General features: G+C 41.2%; 1 protein-coding gene across 1 annotated transcript in view; it reads right to left on the minus strand.

Moving 5' to 3' along the window:
• Window positions 1-25971, minus strand: part of LOC145399792 (uncharacterized) — a 150183-nt gene that overhangs the window by 17169 nt on the left and 107043 nt on the right. The window contains exons 10-13 of the mRNA XM_080272341.1: window positions 25693-25822; window positions 17203-17383; window positions 13235-13391; window positions 10460-10592 (exon numbers count right to left, since the gene is read on the minus strand). Of these exons, the coding sequence (XP_080128467.1) occupies window positions 10460-10592; window positions 13235-13391; window positions 17203-17383; window positions 25693-25822 (601 nt within the window). The remainder of the gene's footprint in view (window positions 1-10459; window positions 10593-13234; window positions 13392-17202; window positions 17384-25692; window positions 25823-25971) is intronic.

The raw sequence follows: 25971 nt of genomic DNA on the forward strand, positions 1-25971 counted from the left end.
ACTCACAGTCCCATGGAGCATTGTTGTGGAAATGGAATGTAATAGTTTTTATCTTTTTTTTCATTCTGAGCTAGACCTTCCACGTTGTGTGTCTGAGAGAACAGGATGAGATTCATGGATATGGCTTCTAATAGGTCTCCAATGTGATGATAAACTTACTTGAGTTTCGTGACAACATCATGTAGCACCGGGTGAGATATGACTTTTTATTTTTTATTATTATTATTTTTTACTGTGAGCTTCTGCCTGTATTTTATGTGTCAGTGAGACGAAATATGAGCGAAAAGCGAAGGTCAGTTCAGAAAGGCAGGGTGAAAATACCATGCAGCACTGATGTGAAAAAAAAAAAAAATTGTAAATACAGCACTGCTTTGATGGTATATTGTGAATTGGTGCCTATATATCGTGTGTCAGTGGTATGGGAATGAATTTAACTGGAATGGTTTCTAATAGGTCAAACGTGAGGGTAAATGCACAAAGGCAGAGTCACAGCACCATGCAACTCTTATATGAAACAGATCATAGAACCGGTGCTTGCGTATTGTGGATGGAGTAGTGCTTTAAGAAAGTGTGTCAGTGAGATGCGGAAGAGCTTAAAGGTGAAGGTTATGTTTAAGATGAGGATTAAAAAAGTCACTTGAGAATGGTCACAGCATCAGGAAATAGGCTACAGATGTGAAAAATTCAGCGTATTAATATTTTTATTACACTGTCAGTCGCTGCACTTTAAAAGGGATGAGAAGGTACTAAATGGACAGGATACTATTATGGCAACCTAGAGGGTGAACTCACAGAAGCAGTCTCCGTACCGTTACACTATGAATAGTTCTCATCTCGTTCTCACAGTCTTTATTGCTGGACCTTACTTTACTACTGTACATCCTTAGGTGGGAAAACTTCCCATAGGTCAAGATTATGACAATGATTAGGCTTGTTAGATTTATATGGTGAATCACAGCTTCTAAGTTCTTTTTCCGCTGTAGACATCCGATAAAGTCATTCCGCCGACCACCAGCTTACAGAAAGTGTATCATATCTTATTCATGGACTTTTCTGCACAGACTTCACCCCACCATTCCCTTTTCTTATCAGTCCCTTTGCTTCATCGGCTTCCATGCCACTTCATTTCTAACAAACTCATTTACCAAACTTATCCATCCACCTTCTTCCAAGGTCTACTACTTCTTAAAAGTGACTCGCACACTGCCGTTCCCGTTTCGTCACCGTGTATGCTGTGTACCATTTCACTCCCTGTGATCATTCTAATCAAGCACACTCTTCTAACCTACTATCAACAGACTTCCTTCACAGCCGTCACCAAACAATGTTTCTTATCCTATTCACCCTACTCAAAGCCACAAACATTCCCTATCAGTCCCCTTTCCATTGATCATACCAGTGAGCTTTCACTCGCACCAGCCAAAAAGAAAAATCTATTACTTAAAAAAAAAAAAAAAAAACTACCTCATTGGGCTGGAGTTGTTACTGTGGCCTGTGGCTCATCCGGACGTGCACCGGTGGACTGCAGGCTGAAACTAAAAATGCATATCACCTACGATGGAAAGGTGTGGACGCTGGGCGAGCTGGTGGGGGAAGGTGGCTACGGGAATGTGTACCTGGCCACCTCACTCGTCACCTCTCGAAAGCTCGTGTGCAAGATAATCAGCGGGCCCCATACGCATAGCGAGGTGGCGGCCGCTCGTGCCCTGACCCACCCCCACGTGGTCAACATCCTGGCCATTGGAAGCCACCGCATGACCACAGCGTTAATCATGCCATACTACGCCCTCGGGGACATGCACGACCATCTCTGGGACCCCGAGGCCAAGCTCAACCTTAAGCATGTCCGTTGCATATTCCGCCAGCTAGTCAGTGCCCTCACCTACGTCCACTCCCAGAACTTCGCTCACCGCGACGTAAAACTGGAGAATATGTTAGTGAAGGGGGTGTTCTCGGAAGAGCATCCCCACTTCGACGTCGTCCTCGCAGACTTCGGGCTGAGCCAAGGCAATGTCCCGAGTTTATCGATGTCGTGGGTGGGGACAGGGTACAGCATGGCACCCGAAGTGACACACCAAGAGCCCTATGATCCCTTTAAGGCTGACGTGTGGTCGTTGGGGATTATCTTTTACATCTTACTCCACGATGAGCCCTTCCCCTTCTGGTGTATCGACCTCCAAGACCGCGTGATGAGGGACAGGCAGAAGAACTGGAAGGTACTGAGAATGCCTGAGGAGGTGACTAGCGTGCTGTGCGCGTGTTTGACGGCTTCCTTCCGGGACCGCACCACATCAGCACACCTCTGGGCCTAGCACCCTTGGGTTCATGAGCCTCACCACTGATTCATCACACTTTGTCGGTGTTTGGGTCGTGTCCTCCATGGCACAGACTTCGTGGCAACTTATTATTACTGCTTTAAATCGCACATTACTTATCATTAACATCTCGTAGTTAACATATACAAGCTACGTCTATGTTACAAGTATATGAACAGTATATTCGAGCCTACAATATCTAAGTGAAATATGCAACATCCGTGACCCCCAACTGGTGTGTGAGACGAATTTTTTACTCTGCCCTGTGACCTTGATCTTAGACAGACTACTTTAAAAATCAAATTAATCCTTTCTTCCCTAACCCTTAATCTTCCAACAACTTTGGTTCAGATCGAATCAAAGCTGTTTGTGTTGACTCGCCCGGGAACCTTCACCTATGATCTTTCCCTGTGACTAATTGTTCTCAAAATTGTATTTATTCGTTCTTGCCTGACTCTTAACGCTTCCCCCAAGTTTGGCTCAAATCAGATAAAAACTGTTCGAGCTGACTTTCCCCTGCGACCCTGACGTTTGTCTCACTGTTCTCAGAATGGAATACAGGTACTTTTATTCTTACTTCATCATCGACTACATCATATAGTTTGGTCTAAATTTGATTAAAACTGTTCGAGTTGACCTTGACCTGTAACTTGGACTATTGACCAACTGCTCTACAAAAACGACAGCTTAACTTCTTGTCTGACTCTCAGCCCTTTCACCAAGTTTGTTTAAAATCGGATCAAAACTATCTGACCTACTTTGTTTACACATACACACACACAGGTGGAAATTTTACCTTGCCCTGTGACCTTCATCCTTGATTGTTCTCAAAATTGAAACACAATATTTTTGCCGTACCGTCAACCCGTCCTCTAAGTTTGGTCTAAATTGGGTGAAAACTGTCTAATCTGACTTTGCTAGGTCAGCATTTAACCTAACTCTGTGACCCTGACCTTTAACCTATTGTACTGAAAGCAAAATAATTTCTCCGTGGCTGAACCTCAACCATTCCATCAAACTTGGTTAAATTAGGAAAAAAACTGTGCGAAATATTTTAACACACACACACACACACACACACACACACACACACACACACACACACACCTCAACACTCGCTCTTGTTTCACGAGCGTGGGCTTGATAAATAGCAAAGGGAGTACTGCACGAGATCTCCTACGCCAAGAAAATAGGCCTAATATTGTGCTAAGAAACAGCCTTCTTTACTGCATCTACTTCAGCTTGTGTCTGAGTTCACTTTTCTTTATTATTTCCCCCTTTTTATCCAGGATTTATGCATTAATCTTTCCCTTTTTTGTCTTTTCTTTTCCAAATAAGAGTTCACTCAGCGAATTTCCTTCACATGGTTGCTTAAAATCTCTGCTTTCTCGTAAGTCTTGATGTGACGGGCCGTAGAGAATAAAATGTACAAGATATGCACCTTCTGCATTACGTTTTTTGGAATTTGGTTCTCTAGTCTTAATCCAAATTCAGCGACACTGATTTGTAGTGTTATCGAAAAATAAGTAAATAAAAAAAGTGGAGTATGTGTATATAGACTGAGGGAAGTAGTGCATGTGGAGAGCATTTTGTGTTTATGCCTGCGTGTGACAGCTATACTCTCGTCGCTTTAATTTGGCTTAAAATAGTTAGACAGACTACTCTGAAATTCAAATTTATTCTTTCTTCCCCAACCCTTAACCTTCCAACAACTTTGGTTCAGATCGAATAAAAGCTGAATACTGAACTATAACAACTGATTAGTAGGGGTGTACTAGAAAATAAGAAGAATATAATTAGGAAGAAATGCTGTGGAAATGATATGTGGCCGTAACATCGTCTCTGTCTGTCACTGATCACGAGAAATAGGATGAAAAAGGATGAATAGGCTATACGAGTCAGGTTAAGGTGAAAGAAATATAACATGGGCGGGCGATCATTTCCGGACTGTAGTGGCTTTCGTCAGTAGGCTAATGGGGCCGGATTTTAAATGGCTCTGGAGATTTCGTAGCACCTCTTCTTTAGCTACTTAAACTGCACATTGAAACTCGGTATCTCCTTGTGCGTTACTGATGCAAACTATGTCGCTAATAAACCGATAAAATTCACATACAGAGAAGGTGTAATATGCAAAATAAATAAGGAAGATGTGCTACGAAGCCTCCTGTCCCGACTGGAATGCAAATCTAACACTAAAATTGCCAAGAAGAAGGCATTTACGGTTAGTGTATGTGATCAGCCTGCATCCCACGGTACACAGTGCAGTCAGCAACGATCGATCTCCGTGTGTTTCAGAAATTATAGGAAAATTTTGGGTACGTTCATTCCCCTTCGTGAATTAAGTTGTATTATACGACGCCGTTTTTCTTTTAAAGGAGAATCTATGTTAGGCATGGCAAGAATAAACTTAAAGACGACGATGGACTTAAGCAATCACCACCTTCAAGCTGCGGACTGGTGAATATTCTCTTTTCTCTTTAAACTGGCCTAAAATTGTCACATAACCATACTGAAAGCTGAACAGTAAGAAGAGATTTATACTACAATATCAATCATTTCCTGTGGCACCCTCGGGGATGCATAGGGCCTCGATGAACTCACACCACCACATCCTATCTTGTGCTAACTCCTCAAGATCTCCCCAACACTCATCTCCAGCTTCCCGTCTCATTGTCCTCACCCACGTCTCTTTTGGCCTTCCTCTACCTCTCCTACCAAGTGCCACCCACCCTGGTGTACCTCGTACTATTCCCTGTCTCCTATACACATGTCCTAGCCACTTCCATCGTGAGAATCTAACATATTCATCGATCGGCTGCACTCCCGTTATTTCTCTAATTCTACTATTTGGTATCCTTTCCCACCACTTAACTCCTAATATTCTTCTAAGTGCTTTATTTTCAAACACCAAGAATTTATTTTCCATAGTCACTGTGCTGTACCAAGACTCGTGTCCATAAATTAAGATACTCCAAACCATTACCTTATAAAGTTTGATTTTTGTATGCACAGAGAAATTGTTATTATTCCAAATATTTTTAAGCATTCCCATTGCCTGATTAGCCTTCTTTAACCTTTCCTCGAATTCAAAGTTCAAAGAACCATCCTTGGCTAAATAAGTACCTAAATATTTAAACCTATCAACTTGCTTTACAACCATACCTCCAATTACACATTCCTGCGCATTTTCCATATTCATATTGATTATTTCAGTTTTTCCACAATTAATAACCAAACCCACCTTGCGACCTTCACTCACCAAACAGTCCAACACTCTCTGCATCTCTTCTGGCCCATCACAAATCAAAACTATATCATCTGCATAATCTAAATCCAAAAGTTTCCTGTTCTCTCCCCAAAGTATACCTGCACCGGTTTCTGTTCCAACGCGTATCATAATGTAATCAATGACCAATATAAATAGTGAAGGCGATAGAACACTACCTTGAATTACTCCGGACTTGACTTCAAACGAATCACTCAGACAACCATCAACCATCACTTTACAAAATGTGTCCTCATGCATGTTCATAATGACCCTCACAAACTCCTCTGGTATTCCATAATGTCTCATGATCTTCCCCATAGTCTCTCTCGAAACACTATCAAAAGCCTTTTCAAAATCAACAAAACAAAGACTTAACGGTACTCTCATTTCATTAACTTGCTGCATCAAATGCCTAACTATAAAGATCTGATCATTGCAATCACGTCCCTTTCTAAAACCAGCCTGTTCATCCCTCAGAATACCCTCAACCACTGGCTCCAACCTATTTAACAACACTCTACTGCAAACTTTCAAAGCTATTGGTGACAAAGAGATTCCCCTCCAATTACCACATTCACTCAGGTCTCCCTTCTTCGGAACTTTAACAATTACACCATTCTTCCAAACTGATGGTAGTAACCCCATCACCCATATCTTATTGAATAGCTTGGTCAAGATCATTATTAATCTACCCCCCTCCACTTTAAACATTTCCGGAAATAAACCATCCTCCCCTGGTGCCTTATTATTCTTTAACTGTTTTACTGCTTTCTCCACTTCTGCAAGCCTCAACTCTCCTGTTTCTATATTTAAATCTTCCTGAGCAGACGGTATATCCTCTTCTGGTGGTATTGGTCTATTAAGAACTGTCTCAAAATGCTCATTCCATCTATTTTTAATATCTCCATCTTTGGTCAATAAATTTCCTTCCCTGTCTCTAACTGGTATTTCCTTGCGTTTACCTGCATTACTACAATATACTCCATCTAATAACGAAGGAGTGCCAAGGAAAGGATATGGAGCCGTAGCATTATCCCCACTGCCACTGAGTTACGTGATAAAAGCTGGAGGACAAAAATCTTGACCAAGTTACGGTGAGTGAACCATATTATTTTCTCTTCCTGTCACCTGGCTTGATTCAAAGTATCCGAACTGCAATTATGTGAGAAAAAGTTCAGCGGTATTCGTTATTTCCCGAAGAAATTCTAGTGATGTTAATCCTTTCACCAAGAAGACGCATTTTATATTTTATTCTGTTACGGACAGAAAACTTAAATCAACTTGCAAGAGACGCTAGGCAGTGAAGGGATTACAAACTCTTTTAATCCATTTTACTACAAGGTCTTCAGTAAAGTAAATAAAGTGTCAGTGCTAACCGGAAGAAAACAAGTGACACCCTTATTTTGAATAATTTTATCTATCAGTCTATCTATATACATCAGTTCAACTTTTCGCTCCCACGGATGAACGTATGTTTTATTTAGACCAGACTCAAATAATTTTCAACAGCTAACATTACAAAAGATTTCAAACTGCTAAGGCAAGTGAGTCGCAAACAGCTCTTTGGCTCCCGACATGGTACTCACGAACCAGCAAATACCCATTACAGTCTGTTATAACCTGAGTATGAGTCACATAATCTGTTCTAAGGTTATTTATTTATATAAGTTGCAGTATAATAGTTGGGCGCATAATTAACTCTGGATTATTTTTTACTTTTGATTATCTTGAAAATAATGTGTACAAAAGATATCAATTTTTATTTTTATTTGTCCAGAAAATCAATCTACCTGTCTATCTCTAGCAAGATGCCTCAGTCCCCTAAGAGGTGGCCACAAACAAATCGTCTCCATGTCGCTGTCCCCTAGCATTTCACTGCCTCGTCCCAGCTCATATACCACTCCACTCCATCCCTCCATCTCATCCTCGGTCTCAATCTCCCTCTCCCCCTCCTCCACCTCACATACAGTCTCCTCGTTAATCTTTCGCTCTCCATCCTCTCCACATGGCCAAACCACCTCAGTGTACTTCTATAGCCTTTTATCACATCCACACCACAACCCTCCTTCACTTCATCATTTGCCGGTCTGTCTCTCCATGTAACTCCACATGCTCCTCTCAGATAACTCATTTCCACTGCTCTCGCTCTTGACTTGTGCCCTTTCAGCAAGGACCAAGCTCTGCTTCCATACGTTAGAGCTGGTTTTACAGTACAATACTATCGTGAAGCGTCTTTTTTACTTCCATGCTCACTTCCCCATTCCTTATCAATGCTTTCAAAGAACCAGCAACCTTTCTTCCCCGTTGCACCCTTTCATGGACTTATTCCTCTAAACTTCCATCCTTACTCATCACACTAACCAAGAACTTAAATGCAGTCACATTCTCCATTTCCTCACCAACCACCCTCACTCTACATTCAGTGTCTTCATTTCTCTCGAAGAAAAAACAGGTAATTTTCAGAAAATAATTATATGAGAAATAGAATTTTCACGCCTTGTGACTCTCGAATATCCCAAGATTACTGTCTGGTCGAGGCCTGACGTAGAGTATGAGATGAAGAGGACAGAGAATAGGCCTACAGTGTGTGTGTGTGTGTGTGTGTGTGTGTGTGTGTGTGTGTGTGTGTGTGTGTGTGTGTGTGTGTGTGTGAGAGAGAGAGAGAGAGAGAGAGAGAGAGAGATATCAGAGAATAGGCCTAGAGTGTGTGTGTGTGTGTGTGTGTGTGTGTGTGTGTGTGTGTGTGTGTGTGTGTGTGTGTGTGTGTGTGTGTGTGTGTGTGTGTGTGTGTGTGTGTGTGTGTGTGTGTGTGTGTGAGAGAGAGAGAGAGAGAGAGAGAGAGAATAGGCCTACAGTGTGTGTGTGTGTGTGTGTGTGTGTGTGTGTGTGTGTGTGTGTGTGTGTGTGTGTGTGTGACATTGTAATCGGACAGAGAGAGAGAGAGAGAGAGAGAGAGAGAGGATCTAAAAATGTGCGCCAGTGTATAATAACGTACGCATGTATGAATGCACGTATGTATATTAGAATGTGTTTATGTATGTATGAATGTCGTTCCATCCCCCTCCCCCACACACACACTGAGACCCCAACACACACCTACACGCGAGAGGAGACTCGGGTGTCACTTGGGTACAGGTAATTTATATGCAAATTTGAGGGCGTCGCCATGCTGCAGCCCTGAATGCTAGAGCTATGGCACACTGGCTATACAGTAATGCTACAACTATGGCACACTGTCTATAAAGGTACAGATAGGGCACACTGCCTGTAGTGCCACAGCTATGTCACACTGCCAATTACAGCTATGGCACACTGGCTACCATGCTAGAGCTATGGCACACTGGCTAGAATGCTTCAGCCATGACACAGTGGCTATAATGCTACAGCTATGGCACACTGACTAGAATGTTAGAGTTATGGCACACTGACTAGAATGTTAGAGTTATGGCACACTGACTAGAATGTTAGAGTTATGGCACACTGACTAGAATGTTAGAGTTACGGCACGCTGGCTAGAATGTTAGAGTTACGGCACGCTGGCTAGAATGTTAGAGTTACGGCACGCTGGCTAGAATGTTAGAGTTATGGTACGCTGGCTAGAATGTTAGAGTTATGGCACGCTGGCTAGAATGTTAGAGTTATGGCACGCTGGCTAGAATGTTAGAGTTATGGCACGCTGGCTAGAATGTTAGAGGTATGGCACGCTGGTTATAATGCAACAGCTATGGCACACTGGCTAGAATGTCAGAAGTATGGCACACTGATTAAGTGAACATAAAACCTAACTATACTAGTACGAACGCTTGATGAAGAAGATGCTTGGATCTCGAGTACAAAAGGTACTGTTGTGAAAAAACAGTTAAGCTTCTCTGTGAATAATGTTATTCTTGCCCTGTGAATTACAGCGTCCAGGAATGATGATGAAACTCGAGCACAAAAAATAGATATGGTGCCAAATGTAGTTAGGAGTCTACTTTATTATGCAATTACTATAGCAAATGCTTTAAATTCGAGTACAAGAGACACTACGAGTGCAAATAATGTAATAATGAAGTGTCTCGATGTAAGGAAATACTAATTTCATGGAGCGAAACAGGTGCTTGAAATCCGAGCTTTGCGAACAGCCAGTAATAAAACAAATGCTTAGAACTCGGGTACTAAAGATATTGGTATGGGCAAAAATAAACAGAAATCATCATCACTATATACCATTACTGAAAACAGGTGCCTGGAATTTGAGTACCAATGGTACGGTACTGTAAGCGAAAAAAATTCTAATATTCTTATGGATATCCCGACTATGAACGGATGCTTGGAATCTAAGTAGATGTACTGCTAATGTAAATACTGACAGCTACCACAACACCGAAAAGGTATAACTAATGCGAAGACTTGTTAATGTGGATACGAATGTCTATGTTATTATCAGATGCTACATTTTTTTTTTTTTTTTTTTTTTGCAGAAAAGAGCATTCAAACCAGATATTTCGAGTTCAAGGAGGACATACTGTATGCTCGTAAAGGGCACAGATCGTGCTGGAACATGCAATCAAGAAGTGGAAAATGGAAAGCAAATATGAGGTGCTGTACAGCAGTGTATGATTTTCTGGAGTTACACTTTCTTTTTTTTCCTATATAAGCAAGAGGAAAATGTGTCACAAAAATCAAATGTTTACTAGGCCCATTTGGATAGACTTCGAGTGCTCAGACAAAGAATGACACTGAAACAGCTCATCCAGATAGGTCTCGGGAGCTGATGTAATGAATGTTAAAATGAAGGCCCTTATAGATAGGCCACATAATGAATAATGCTAAAGGTGCTGATACTAAAGGGTCTGTCTAGATAAGCCTTGTGTGCTCAGATCAAGCTACTCACCGTCTGCATTGGTGGCGAGGCGGAGGTCGTCTGGGTACTGGTCGATGAGCCGTTTGATGAGGTCGATCTGCTCTATGGTCAGCTGCACCGCGTTTAACTGCTGGGACTCACACGGCACGTAGCTCACCCAGAACTGTGGAGAGGAAGATGGGTTGCAGACTGAGGACTGCATGAAGATACATTGTAGATTTAGGACTGTATGAACATTGGACGCGGACACAGGAACATATGAAGATAGGTTATACAGCAGACTTAGGACGAAGAAGTAGCTGTTGTTTAGATTTACCTCCCTTAGGAGGACGAAGATGGGTTGCAGATTTCAGATCATGTAAAGATCTGGAGAGAGGCTGCAGACTTAAGGTGTATGAAGGTAAGATGTAGACTTAGGACTGTATGGAGATAGGGTGCAGATTACATGAGGATTGACTGCAGATTTAGGAGTGTATTGAGACAGACTGTAGATGCAACACTGAATAAAGATGGGTTGCACACACTGGACTGTGTGATGACAGATAGCTGACTTGAGTCATATGGGGACAGTGGCTTTGCAGTGTCGGAAGACAGGCTGGAGATACCGTATTCTCATGGACGGGGAAGGTTTTCTAATGTCTTTTAATTCTCTAGTGGTTTATTTCCTTTCAGTGACTCAAGGATCATATAACTAGCCAAGCTTTGCTCAAGAGAACCTGTTCGGTGACAGAAAAAGGTGGGATAATTTTTAACGTACTTGGAGGGGTTAAATACAGCTCTTATTAACCTTTTCACTACCAAGGAAGTCTAAGAAGACGAATAAAGTTGTCTGGAGATCGTAAGAACAAACTAAAAGACATCATAGTAGTGAAGGGGTTACACCCACAATACACAGTTTACACAGATTTCTGGAAACGAGAATCTGGCTCGTGAGAGACGGAGCATAATTTATCCCTCACACTGTTCGCTGAGGCGGAAGTGTCAGCGTTATAGCCAGGCAGGAGTATCAGTTCACATATAACTAGAGTTGACGGCCATCTTAGTAAACTATGAGCGCCAAGACGTAAGAAAATCCTTCTTTTGGGTGGTCATTTATGGAGCACCTTCAGCTGTCAGATGTGATCACCATGCATTTCACATTACATACAATAGTCAGCAATGACACACAAAGTCAGGAATAATTTACACCCATCACATGTATCAGAGATGATCATCAAGAACTCAGGGTTTATCCACACCTTCGTGCTCTCAATTTTCTTATCATATCCTTGAGACACAGTGTTTAGTACAGTGAATGACTGAGTCCCATGGTACTTAGCGAACACATATTTCTGGAGTATGCAACGTGGCTGGTGGTTCAGGGGGTGTAGTTCATTTAGCCCTGAGGACAAACACTTAGCACTGTTGGTGACTTAGCGGCTGTGTTCTCTTAGTTTCAAGCCTAGTATATTTCTGCAAATGGCATGTTAACTCATAAGAAGGATGGCGCTCCTCACATCTGAATAAATCCATTTGGTGGTTCTCGTAATGTAATGTCCGATGCAGGCCCACTCCTGTAAGGGGTGAAGAGAGATACTGTAAGCTTGAACCATTCGGAAGGCAGAGGCTTTCTACAGCTGAATAATATCGTCGGGCAGTGACTAGCGCGAACTACCTGCGTTAATTGGTTAAGTCGTTCATTTTCCAAATTATGTCCATTAGAAATGCTATATGCAGTACAGAGTGCGAGAGAATACTGATGTGTTATATGCAAAACAAGTCGCTAATGAAAAGATGCTAGAGAGCCCCTCAGCCGACAAGAATATAACCTTGATACACTGCACGAAGTTTAAGTAATAATGGAAGTGGAAACTCAGGATACGAACACGGTACACAGAATTCCGGGGCGAGGGACTCTGGTTGGTGGCTCCAGAGGGAAAGGTAATTTATCCCGGGGCGGAGGACGCGGTTAATGATTCTGTAACTCACACAGTGCGTAGCTCACCCGGAAATGTGGGCAACCCGCCAGAATACAAGATCAGGCCGCCCAGCACAATAACACTTTCTTCAGCAAAATTTGTACGTTTGCGTCTTTCTCCTAGGCATCATATCTCGGCATCTGGGACAAATTCATCATCATCATCATCATCATCATCATCATCATCACATCATCATCTTGCCTATTGTAACCTAATATCCATGGCTCACCAAATTTCATGCACCTCCGACTTAGTATTCAAGTTGAGCGAGTGACTCAGTTCCCTTAGATGAAAGCAATCCGACTTTAGAACCATTAGCATCTCACATCAGGGATGAGTTTCACAAAAACAGTCACCATAAGTTCCATATCGTAAATAAAGCAGACCTGGAATCAGGTGACGTCTTCTGCTGGTGTTTTCTTTCTGCCTCCAGACAATTTTGTTAGGCTGAGGGGAGGTCTCTTGTATTTTAAGGGTACGTGAACATCGTAAACGACCTCTTCAGCTGAACAAATTGCTCCCAAGCTGGGTAAAATTGTTTGACGGTAGCAATAATGCAATATGAATGAAACCCTGTAATTGAAAGGGTCACGTGAATTACTTAGTTCCAGTACTTTGTCTTATCTTTCTTGGTCTGTATCTTTGTCTGTGTGTCTACCTTTTTATCTGCATATTTATCTACCTATCTATCTGTCCATTCAATCATCCGGACCTATCTGTACGCCCACCATGCTCTGCCTTGGCCTGAGGAACCTGGTGTTGGACCATGAGGAACGGGACCACGACTGAAGTTTATGTCTATGTATCTTTCTAACGTATGCTTATGCCTATGTATCTATCCACCCACCTGCGCGCCGACCATGCCCTGCCTCAGCCTGGGCAGGTCGGTGTGGGACCATGAGGATCGGGACCACGGCCGCAGTTTCTTCAGCTCGGCGGTGAAGTTGAAGCTGTGCAGTTTGTTGTGCATGAACTTGCGGATGTTCCACGGAAGGTCGTTGTGCCTGTGAGAAGAAAGGACGAGAATGTGAGAATATATGAGAAAGTGAGAGGGCTTGGGTGAAAGAAGCGAAATTGCCATCATCATCATCATCATCGTCAGTTATGGATATTCCAAGGTAGGTTGTGCGTGCGGGAGATGAAAGGGAGGGACAATGTGTGTGTGTGTGTGTGTGTGTTTGTGTGTGGGTGTGGGTGTGGGTGTGGGTGTGGGTGTGTGTGTGTGTGTGTGTGAGAGAGAGAGAGAGAGAGAGAGAGAGAGAGAGAGAGAGAGAGAGGAATCTGTATGAGGGGGGAAAAATAATTCATTGTATCCACACATATAATGCAGCGAAAAAAGGAAATATAATCTTTAGAATACAAGTACTTTCATCGTTCTAAATAGTTCGTTTCGAGAAGGTGGATTTTCTATTATATCCAGCCCTATAACGCATCAAAATAAGGCAAAACTAATATATGGTAAAAATAAATCAATGTATCTTTAATCTATTCAGTCAGATGATGTATTTTTTCATTTTAATCTGGACCAAACTATTTCATTCTGCTTCAGATATAATTGTCGAAATCGTGGGGTTACATTTAGTCATCAGAAGCCATTTTGCCACTAGGAACTGTCCTTAACTGCATAGAAATTCTGATACTAGCACGAACAAACTATAATTTTACGTAATCGTTTAGTAGTAGTAGTAGTAGTAGTCGTAACAATAATAACAGCAGAAGTAGTAGTGGTAGTAGCAGTGGTTGTTGTTGTCGTTGGTGATGGTTGTGTTGTTGTTGTTGTTGTTGTTGCTGTCGTTGTGGCCCCAGGTTCATATGAATGTAAACCTAGTGGACTGCCGGCTGAAGCTGTCCCTCTCTTTCAGCCCATCATCCGCTCTTCGGGGGGACAGGGAGGGAGCTGAGGGGCGTTTTTATAATTAGGCAGCTTCACCACCCGGCTCTATCGGTGCCACCACATGAAGGGGTCCCTCTGCAGCCTCACGTAATCCTGGTGAAATGGTTGGCAGCTCACAGAAGAAAAATACCGGCATAATGGCACCTCATAATAGCAAGAGACAAATTTCCTCTCCGACAAGACACATGGGACACATTTCAGGCAACCTCATCAAGAAAGGAGACACATATAGTTCTACACACACACACACACACACACACACACACACACACACACATAAGGGGTTACATTCTACATTACGTGAGGTAGAAGCTTATGACGTGTCCTGAAACAAGGGAGATACTTTGTGCACTTTTATTTCATCTATGATAATAATAATAATAATAATAATAATAATAATAATAACAATTACTATAAAACAAAAACAATAATAATGAAAGTGATTACCAGCTATACGGAAGGAATGGGAAGTTTTAGAACAAGGAAAGGAAAACAATAGCTTAGGAGAAAATTATCACAAATTCTACTGTTCACTTTTCAAACTTTTAAAGCGTAATATCAATCAGACTTTGTTTCCTTGAACGCGGTGATAGTTTTTTTTTCCCGCTTGTGGATGACTTTAGACCATTTTCTTATACTTAGGAAAGACGTCCCTGGGTTAAAAGGACGAATCATGACTGTTTCTGCCCATTTTAGCTCGTTTAATAATTTTTAGCTCAATAACTGACTCTGGAGATGATATGTACGCCTTATTCTTCCTTACTTTAGAGGGATTTAAGCTCAAGACAGCATTTTGAACTAGAAGGTTACATATACTCTTCATAAAGAACTCCACTGGAAAGTGTATCAGCAAAAAATACATAAAATAGTCTGGTGATTTGAAGATCTACTGTAAAGTTATGTCACCGTACCGACGTTGTTAAATAGCACAAGATAAAAAAAAATAATAACACAAAGATTCAAAATAAAGATAAAGTTTCGAGAAAATGAATATAATGCTTCAAAATAGTAAACATAAAGCTTCGAAACAATGAACATAAAGATTCGAAACAATGAACATAAAGCTTTGAAACAATAAACATAAAGCTTTGAAACAATAAACATAAAGCTTTGAAACAATAAACATAAAGCTTTGAAACAATAAACATAAAGCTTCGTGTGAATGACTATATCCTGTGGGCTAGAGGTGAGGCTTTGGAAGGCTTCAGTTATAAGGGAATTGGTGTGTGGCACTTTTTATTGGGTGCTGTTGATAGCTTTCATTTTTGTGGCTTCCCATCTCCATTCCTGGTTTCCATTTACCTCTTTCAAGCTACGGGAAGGAGTGATGATGATACGAATGATGATGATGCTACTGCAGATGGTAAGATGACAAGAAGCAATGACACTGGGATGAAGAAAATAATAATGAAAGATTCTGTCTTGCTCATCACGAAGGAAAATAAAATGCAAAATCTATCATTATTCCATGTCCTCTGCTGCTGGGAAGACAATTAATTACCTGTTATACCTGTTCTTTATATCTATTTCTTAAGCTAGTGATCAATCCAACAGTTTATCATTTCTCTATGTGTTTATTAATCCACCTGCCTGCCTACCTCTCAACCTGTTAATCTATCTATCCATTCAGTCACCTGTGTAGTGTCTATCTAATTATCCGAGAATGACACGTCCGAGGATAATGGCCATGATGGTGATAATACGATGTGGAAATTGTGTTAATGTTAAATAAGATGATGAAAACTGACGATACTGATATGGATATTGTTCTGATGCTGATACAAAAGATGAAAATCATAATGTCGACGATGACGATGCCTAAAACCACGCAAAGAAAAAAAAAAAATCTCCACCCCTCTCCTAACAGCAAAAGATCTATTCCTATCCGTCTATGAACAACATGACAGTCATCATCAACATCATCATCATCATCATCATCATCTTCGTCATCACCATCATCATCATCTCCAAACACTTTTCCATTTCCATAAGGTTTGAGGAATCCAGATACAGAAACAGATACAGTAAATATAAATTTATGAGAAATACTCGTATAGACAGAATGTCTACTTAAAATAGGCCTGCCATTCATTCAGTCTTCAAAATTCTTGGCTGCACCTCACAGGCTAAGCGATCCAAACAAAAATAGTACTTCATTATACCTGTGTGACTGAGCCATTTCGTTGACTGCCAGGTTAAAAGAGAATTCAAACCTCATCAAGAACATCTCTGTATATTCTTCATCTATCCTTTGTCACAAATAAATAAATAAATAATTTAAATAAATAAAATTGATTCTTCTCCTAACAACGTAAGATTCAATCCTGCCATTCAGCAAGCAAAATAACAGAAAATACATTTCCCTCCTTTTTCAAAAAAAAAAAAAAAAAAAAAAAAAAAAAAAGATGAAAGAAAAGGAATGGATTCATTTCTCTCCTAATAACGACTGATTCATTCCTGCCCCTCCACAAACAGAAAAACATTAGATCCACTCCCTCCCCCCTTGACCTGTCAAGTGTTCATTAGCTGTATCTTGGCAGAATGTAGTCGTTGCGATAAATTACTATACAAGAGAATATCAACGTGCCGTAGGTATAAATAAACTAGTACGACAGGGGTAATGGAAAGTCTCGCTCCATGTCAATACGACACCCCCTGTCTCACCAACTGCTGAGCTGCGCGTTCTGGAGCATCGTTCTGGCTGTGTCGACTATAATAAAGAACCATTTGAAGAAATGTTACTAAATATCCAAAGCTAATGAGAAAACGATTCCAAACTCCTGACCTATCAATGACCAGGACGCCCTTGAGCAGCGTCCTTTCGGTGTAGAGATTTATGAGAAATTATATACAGAAATTGACTGGTAAGAAAGAGGTGTCAGACAGTCGACCTAGTGCAGCCCCTCGTTCCACATCCTCACCCATCGATAAGAGGTGTGTCCCTGAGCAGCGTCCTGGCGGTGTCTAGTCGCTGTGGAAGGGCGGCTCCGGGATCCACACGAAGGGCAAGAGGCACGCCCACGCCCACGCCCGCCGCAGCACCCAGCATCAGCACCAGACACACCCATATCCTCGTCCGACCACCCAGACCACCTTCAGCGCCTGCAAAAGAAAGTTGATTTAGTGCTGCGTATCTCAGTCTTCTGTTTTTTTTTTTCCTTCTCCATTCCTGCTACTCATCTCTCTGTCTGTCTGTCTGTCTGTCTGTCTGTCTCTCTCTCTCTCTCTCTCTCTCTCTCTCTCTCTCTCTCTCTCTCTCCGACAAGCTGTCCAACTTCTGAGCACCTGGGGAGATGATTAATTATCTCTCTTCTTCTTATGTCTCTCTCTATATCTCTGTCATCTATCTATCTATCGACCTATCTATCTATTTATCTACTAGTCCATCTATATATCTATTTATTAATCACACTGTACCCATCTGCCTACCTACATATGCAAACATTTTGAAGAATGTACTTAAGTATGTATGAGTATGTATGTGTGTAATTGTGTATCCTTCTCTATCTACTTAATATTATATCAGTCCGATTTCTGACTGTCAAGCCGTTCTTTTGTTTGTAGACGTTTTTCCTTATGTTTCCTTGCTATCTATCTATCTATCCATCTGTCTGTTTATCTATCTAGTACTACGTCTATTGGTTTACCCATCAATCCAGCCGTATTTTCTGTACTGAGGGACGTGAAAAATATTTGTGCTAACTTTCATCAGCCCATAATCTCTCCTCCCCCCTTCTCTCTCTCTCTCTCTCTCTCTCTCTCTCTCCCTCCCTTTCTGTTCAGGTTTTCGTGAGAAGGAAGAAAACTTACGTATTTGCCAGCTTATGCTCTTTACTTTGTCTCTGTCTTTTTGTCTGTCTATAAGTCTGTCTATCTATATATCTGTCTATCTGCCTATCTATCTATCTAGTTATGTATTTACCTGCATATATGCAGGGATGAATGTATGTCTGTATTTATGTATGGATAGTTTACAGTCATCCTGCCTGTCAATATACCTACAGTACACTTTTATCTATTTATCGCTCTTTCTATCTATTCAGGTCCAGCTGCTCTCTGCGCCAGGAAAGACGATTAATTAACCAGTAATTGATACCTGCCGATCCCATTCCATCCTCCTCTGCGTCTGTCTGTCTAGTTATCTATCTGTCTATCTTTATTTGTCTATCCATCTCTCTACAGTATCTATCTATCTATCTATCTGTCTGGCTGTCTTTTATACATACCAACCCATTAAATTCCATCCTTGTCCGTCTCCATCCATTTATTCGCTTTTTTTTTTTTCTCTCTCTCTCTGTATATATATATATATATATATATATATATATATATATATATATATATATATATATATTTCTACGTGTTCGACTCTGGGCAAAGGCTCAGGGCCTATTTCTTGGGGGCAGTCACCTATCCCAAGGCCCATTTCGGCGCTAACACCCACCGTCCATACTGAATACCTTGCTGAATACATGCTAGGGCTGTCTCATGCAGGACTGGTGTACTGGTATTAGGGGGGGTACTTTTACGACATGTTGGCGGGTCATCTGGTAGATCAGGAAAGCCTGATTTTAGGAAATTCAAATCCTTAAATTGTTCCCTACCCCAGCCAGGATTCGATCCTGGGTCTATTAGGACTGCAGGCCGCCGCTCATCTATATATATATATATATATATATATATATATATATATATATATATATATATATATATATATATATATATATAACGATAACTGAGAGCCAAATTCTGTCGTTCGGTCAGTTAGCTAATCAGCGAATCGATTAGTCAGTCCATCTATCTGTCTATCTATTTATCTATGTCTACCAGTTAGTCAGTCAATCAATCAGTCACTCAATCTGTCTATAAGTTTACCAGTCACCCAATGAAAGAATGAACAGACTATTCAAGAAATCAGGTATTCTATCTATCTGTCTATCTAACTATCTATCTGTGTATACTCAGGTGTGGCCGTACCTGGGAAGACAATTAATTAACCCCGTGCGTAATACCTGTCCATCTTCCTCTCCTCACCTGTCTATCTGTCATTCTGTTCATTAATCTATCTAGTGGCTCCATCTATCTGTTCATCTATCTGTGGGTTTGTTTGCCTGACTGTTTTTCTGCTTGTGCTGTATCTGTCTGTCTGTGTGTTTGTCTGTCTGTCCCCTTTTATACTTTTCTATCTATTTATCTGTCTATCTACCTATATGTATATCTACCTATCTAATCACGCATCCACAGTTCTGCCATCTATCTGTCTGTCAGTATCTACATCTTTCTACTTCTTCATCTACCTGTCTATCTATCTGATACTGTCCATCACTTTAGCTATCTGTCCATCGACCTTTCCGTCTCCCTAACGCCTCCCCTTCACCTGTCTCTTCGCTAATTCACCTATCCATCCTTCTCCTCCCTCCTGTCTCGCGTTACAACCCCCATTTGTTTATGTATCTATCTGTCAGGCTGTCGAACTTTTTATCTATCAGTTGACTTATCCATTTATCTTTTTCATTTATTCATCTCTGCCTGTATCTACTTCTGTCTGGTGATGGAGAAAGACGCCTTCCTGTGGTGGCACCAATATAACCAGGTGACTCAACTGCCCGGATGTACAAACGTCCCTCATCTACTTCCCTATCCAGCGAGAGAAGGATGGTGGACTGTGGCAGGGCAGTTTAAGCCTGCAGTCCACTGGGTTCACATTTCAGATGAACCTGGGGAACCACTACTATACATTTGTCTATTGTATTCACCTTTATGTCTGTCTCACTATACTCCGCGCCAGTGAACTTGTCCGTGGGGCCGCACCATAACAGCCAGCATCAGAAATTCATGGCAGGTTAGTACGAAAGTTGTGAATAAATGTGAACATCTGTGTGGCAGAGTGCAATACATTTTCAACAATTACTTTAGCCAGGTACAGAGGATGTTTAGGAGAAGGTACGAATCTATGAACAAGTTGGTATGCGGAGAGTATAACAAAGCAATATGTCAAGTTAGCAATATGTCAAGCTAACCTGACGAAGATTCCAAACCCCCTTCAGGTAGGTTGATGGCTAAGTGTAGTCAGACTGGAGGGTCGATCTGAATACTAACCAAGACGAGTCACTGTCACCTCATAGCGAAAGTTTATTGAGTTTCTCGCAGCCACGACTTAGAATTCAAGTTGTGGGAGTGACCCAGTTCGGCCTGATGAAAACACATATACTCTACTCATTCACCCACCCATCCATCCCGACTATTCATTCACCCACCCATCCATCCTAGCTAATCATTCATCCATCCATCCATCCTAATCAACCACCAGCCCATCCATCCTAACCAACCATTCACCCATCCATCCATCCTATTCATTCAGCCACCCTCCCATCCTAACCAATCATTTATCCACCGATCCATCGTAACCAATCATTCATCCACCCATCCATCCTCACTAATTATTCACCCATCCATCCATCCATCCATCCATCAACTCATCAGTCTAAATCTAAATAAACTCTCCTTGTAAATAACTTTAAATAAAAGTTTGTCTGTCCAAACACTAAACCATTTTTTGCCTGTCTGCCTGTTTAATTACAAATGCATGTATCTATCTCCTCATCTATCTGTTTGTCTACGTAGCAGTTTTTAGTTTCTTTCTCAGTCTATCACTTTATCTATCTCCGTTAATCAGTCAGTATATCTGTCTATATGTATACCTCTATCTCTCCATCTATCTGTCTGTCTGCCTGTTTGATTAACTGGACGTCTGTCTCTTTCTCAGTCTATTTAACTATCTATCTATCTATACCCATCACCCATCTGTCTTTTCGCTAATTCACCCGTCCATCCCTCTGTCTGCCGTCATAGCCCCCGATCCCAGAATGGCACTGATAAATACACCTTTAATACCAATTTATGCAATATCTATTCTATCTATCTCTCTTTCTATCGACCTACCTACCTACCTACCTACCTATCTATCGATCTATTTATCTATCTATCAGCGTATCCGTAAGTAGTTACCAATCCACCTCTCCGTCTGTTACCACTACCTGTTTCTTTGTTTATATTTGCCTGTACTGTACATCTGTCCATCCACCTACCAGTGTAATCCTTCTGTATCTTTATCTATCGCTTTTTTCCTCTGTTCCTTTACCTGTCCATTCACTAATCCCCCTGTCCTTCCTCCTGTCTGGTGTCACATCCCTGATCTTGGAATGGCACTGGCAGATACACTCCCAGCACCACCTAGCGCTCCATTTCCAGGTAGGATTTTGCCTGTCATTCTGGCTATCCATGGGGGATTTCACTCAGCTTATGAAAGACCTCTCGTGGTAAATGACAGTTAGAGGTAGTTCTCCATCAACACATCAGCAGGATTTATTATTATTATTATTATTATTATTGGCAGAGGATTTTATTCATCTTGGACCCTTCTTAGTGCAAAAGCCTTCATTGTAAGAAGTCTCCCCTAGGTTGAAATTAATCGTTTGGAGGGAACAAAGGTGCAAGAAATTAAAGTAAAATTCTACCTACTGAATGGATCGAAGATTGTTTTTACCTAATTTTCAACGTGATGTCTCCCCCAATGCCAGGATGAAAGGATATATTTATAGGGGCCATCGTGCAAAAGACGTTAATCTATATGGCTACTACTACTGTGCGTTTATCATCATCATCATCATCATCATCATCACAGTCACCATCAGTCAGTTACATTTTACTGCATGAAAAAAGCATCTCCACATATTATTCTCCACTCTGACCTATGGCTGCTACGCTGTTCAGTCTCAGACAGCATATTTATGGGTTTCAGTTTTCTCTCTAGTTCATTGCCGACATCTTCCTGGTACTTCACCTCTCACCTTACACTCCGTCTCTGACTATTTCTTCTACTCACTTCATCTCTCTCCCTTCTCACTCCACCTTTTTCCTCTCACACTATCTGTCTCAGCCCACCCTTCCTCTTGCTCCATCTCAAGGCTGACATTCGATTACTCTAGTTGTCCATCTGTTACCTGTTTTACGAAGGGCGTAATCTCCTCATGTCAGTTACTACTTTTTGCCTGTCCTTTAAAAAAAATTTATTCCCTCCATGACACCTGGCATGTACATATTAATCCCTTCAGTCAGGGAACGTGTTTTTAAGTTTTTGGTACCTCCAGACGATTTTGCTCGGCTAAGGGGAGACTGCTTGTAGTGAGAGGGTAAATGAATGCTACATCTAACTCCTTCAATTCAAAGAGTCCCTCGTAAGCTGAAAAAAAATCTGAAAACAGCACTGGTACTACATGAAAGGCCGTCGTCATAGCAAACTTCATCTTTTCGACGCGCTGTCTAAAGCTGGACATCATAGTCTCGATGATGCCAAACGATTTTATTCAGCTGAGAGAATCCCCAGGCATCAAAAAGAGTTCAAATTTGTCTCTATAAATCACTTCCTGCCAGGGTTAAGCCTAATTATTTACTGATGCGAAATGGCAGACGATTTTATTAATCTCTGACACCCCCTACAGGGCTATTGGTTAACCTGTACACTACGCTGATGTCTTTTTGTAGCTTACAGTTCCTAGTTCTAGATTAAATTTAGATTTAGGAAGGCCACGAGTAGAGAAAAGCTTAATGAAGACTACATCAAACCCCTCCATTTCGAAAAGTGTAATCTTAAAATGAATAAAACAGTATCGAGAACTCAAAAGTAACTTATAAGATACTCAGTCAAATTGAGAGATCACACATTGAGGCTATAGTGGAGTAAAAGAGTGGAGGAGCACATGAGGGAGGACAGACTGGAGTGATTGTGGTGAGGAGTAGTAATGAATGATGATAGAGTTGTTGGATGGAGTCAGTGGACCGTTTTCTCATCAGCTAGGAGACGTGTTAACTCCTCTTGTCAAACGATTTATTATGCAGATAAAATATTTGCAAAAATAACGTATAAGTGAACATTAACGTATCATATCAAGAAATAAACCATACTCGTTTCAGTTTAATTTGGCCTAAAATTGCCATCTTTCCATCTTGAACGCTGAGTTGGAAAGGTCGGTTAGTACTAAAATACGATTCCTTGTCACGAAGAAGTGCGAAGGAAATAACGAAGAGTAGTAGTACTGTCTTTTCTGCCACTGAGCTACGTGTAATACTCTACCAAAGGGCGAGAATCTGGGCCAAGTTAAGGTGAATGGAGTATTGTAGGCCCACTAAGGAGGCAGTACTAAGGAGCCTCATAAACACTTCACTACGATGGCATACTTCTTTAGACGATTTTGTTCATCTTAGAAAAACGTCCTAATACAGTAATGAAAGGACTGAGGGCGGCATCTAACCCCCCAAAACCCCAAGCTAAAAAAAAAATCGTCTGGAGATAAAACGAATATATTACAAATCATCACACTCTTTTTCTCGGCCACTATGTACCGGTATGAACTCTAGATTTCATTATGTACAGAGAGAGAGAGAGAGAGAGAGAGAGAGAGAGAGAGAGAGAGAGAGGGGTGACAAGTACGCAGGCAGGTATGTACTATGTTTATTAGTTTGATATGAAGTTAGGTAAGCAGGTCGATAGGTAGGTGGATAGAAAGATAGGTGGGCAGACTTATAAAGAAATGATAGATTAGTGTGTATGTATGTATGTATGTATGTATGTATGTATGTATGTAGGTAGGTGGGTAGGTAGGTAGGTGGTAGGTAGGGAGATGGCTTGACAGACTTTGCCTGATAGACTGAGGCATACTTCGAGACTAAATTATTACAGACACCAGGTAAAAATAGGCCCCTAGACTTAAAGATTACCTGGTGAAGAGATGGACAGACAGGTAGGTGAGTAGGTAGTCAGGTAGTTGGGTAGATACGTACAGTGTAGGCAGGAAGGGAAAAAGGTAAATAGACTGATAAAACAAACGTTAGGTATATAGGAAGATGGGCAGGCTGGTATGTAGGCAGGTAGAATGAAAAGAAAGGTAGGTAGATAGGTAGGTAGTGAGGTGAGTTGACTGAAAGGACAGGTATGTAGCTAGGTAGGTAGGTTGAGAGATAGACTGATAAGACAGGTAGGTAGGTAGGTAGGTAGGTGGGAAGACTGTAAAGCCAAGTAGGTAGGTAGATTGAAAAAACAGGTAGGTAGGTAGGTTGGCTGGTAGATAGGTAGACTGAAAAGACAGGTCGGTAGGTAGGTAGGCGGACCGAAAAGGCAGGTAAGTAGGTGGCAGGTAAGTAGGCAGGTAAGTAGATAGGTAGGCAAGTAGGTGGGTAGGTAGGTAAGTGGGTGGGCAGGTAGGTACACTGAAAAGATAGATAGGTAAGTGGGTAGACGGGTAGCTAGGTATTTAGGCAAGTGGGTAGGTAGGTTAGCAGGTGGGTAGGTAGGTGGGAAGCTCGATAAGTAGATAGGTAGGTTCGGAGGTAAGTAAATGGGTAGGTATGCAGGCAGATATGCAGGTAGTTTGGCAGGCACGTACAGTAGGTAGGTAGGTAGATAGAGAAGTAGGCAGACATTTAGAAAGACAGAATGACAAAAGCAATAGTTATGTATGTAGGTAAATAAGTAAGGTGGCAGGAAGCAGGTGAGTGCAGTAGGGTGAAGTTGCTCCATCTGCCCTTCAAAACACATTTCCAGTTGGATGGGGACATGTTTGGATGGTAAGTAGATAAAAATACTGATAATGCATATAACAGGTATGCAGGTAAATGGACAGGTAGGTAGGTAGGTTGGGAAGTAGTTGGTGGTAGCTAGATTGATAAAAAAAAGGCACATAGGTTTCCAGATGGGTATAAGTAAACAGATGGATAAGACCTGGTTAGATATGTAAGAAGGTTATGTAGGTAGGAGGGTAGTTAAGTAGGTAGGTAGGTGGTGAGATTTTTAGGTATGCAGGCAGGTAGATAGATATGTAGACTGATAAGACTTAGTTAGGTATGAAGGTAGATAGGTAAGTAGTTGGTCAGGTAGTCTGTTAAGTATGTAGAGCGATGAGACAAACAGACAAATAACTCATAACAAGTAGATACTCAGACTACAATATTATCCATCAAATTTGTACCTAATGAGAAGAAGTTGTAAAACCCATCCATATAAGCAGTTACTTTCTACCGTAAAAACGATTTTTTTTTTTTATAACATCACTCTCCCCAGGTAAAAATGGGTCCCCTGAAGGAACACTGTATGTCTGATTTCCTGTGTACAAAATGCATCGAGATGTGACGCAATGCCACTTTAATTGAATTCCTGTTTGCGTTCGTCCAGCACTAATTTGAGGCTGAAAAGTCGAGTATATGGAGGGCGACACTTTTCACAGATATCAGAAAAAAAGAGGGAACTATGAATACCGCTTTTTACAGGAATTAAAAAACGAATTAGAGTATAATTCTTATTATATGAAGGTAATTTTTTACATGCATCTGAAAAAAGGGAACAAGTACAAACGTACTAGATGTGGGAGCTTCAGGACCTTCGGTTAATGTGCTTGGTGTGGTGTGAGAGGGTGGTGTGGTGTAGTGTGGTGTGAAAGCGTGTAGAATGATGTGGTCTGGTGTGCGTTGGTGTGTTGTCACAAAAGTCTGCGGTCATGAAATATCTTCATTCCGAAAATCGTTAGTGAGAGACAAACGGATAAAACTGTTCCAACAGATACCCCCAGCATAAAAAAAAAAAAAAAAAAAAAAAGTATATGGCTTCTGAATGGCATACCTGACAGAGGTCCGAAAAA

This window comes from Coenobita brevimanus, chromosome 50 (assembly GCF_032717465.1).
Source record: "Coenobita brevimanus isolate Jiangsu-jjx chromosome 50, ASM3271746v2, whole genome shotgun sequence".
NCBI lineage: Eukaryota > Metazoa > Arthropoda > Malacostraca > Decapoda > Coenobitidae > Coenobita > Coenobita brevimanus.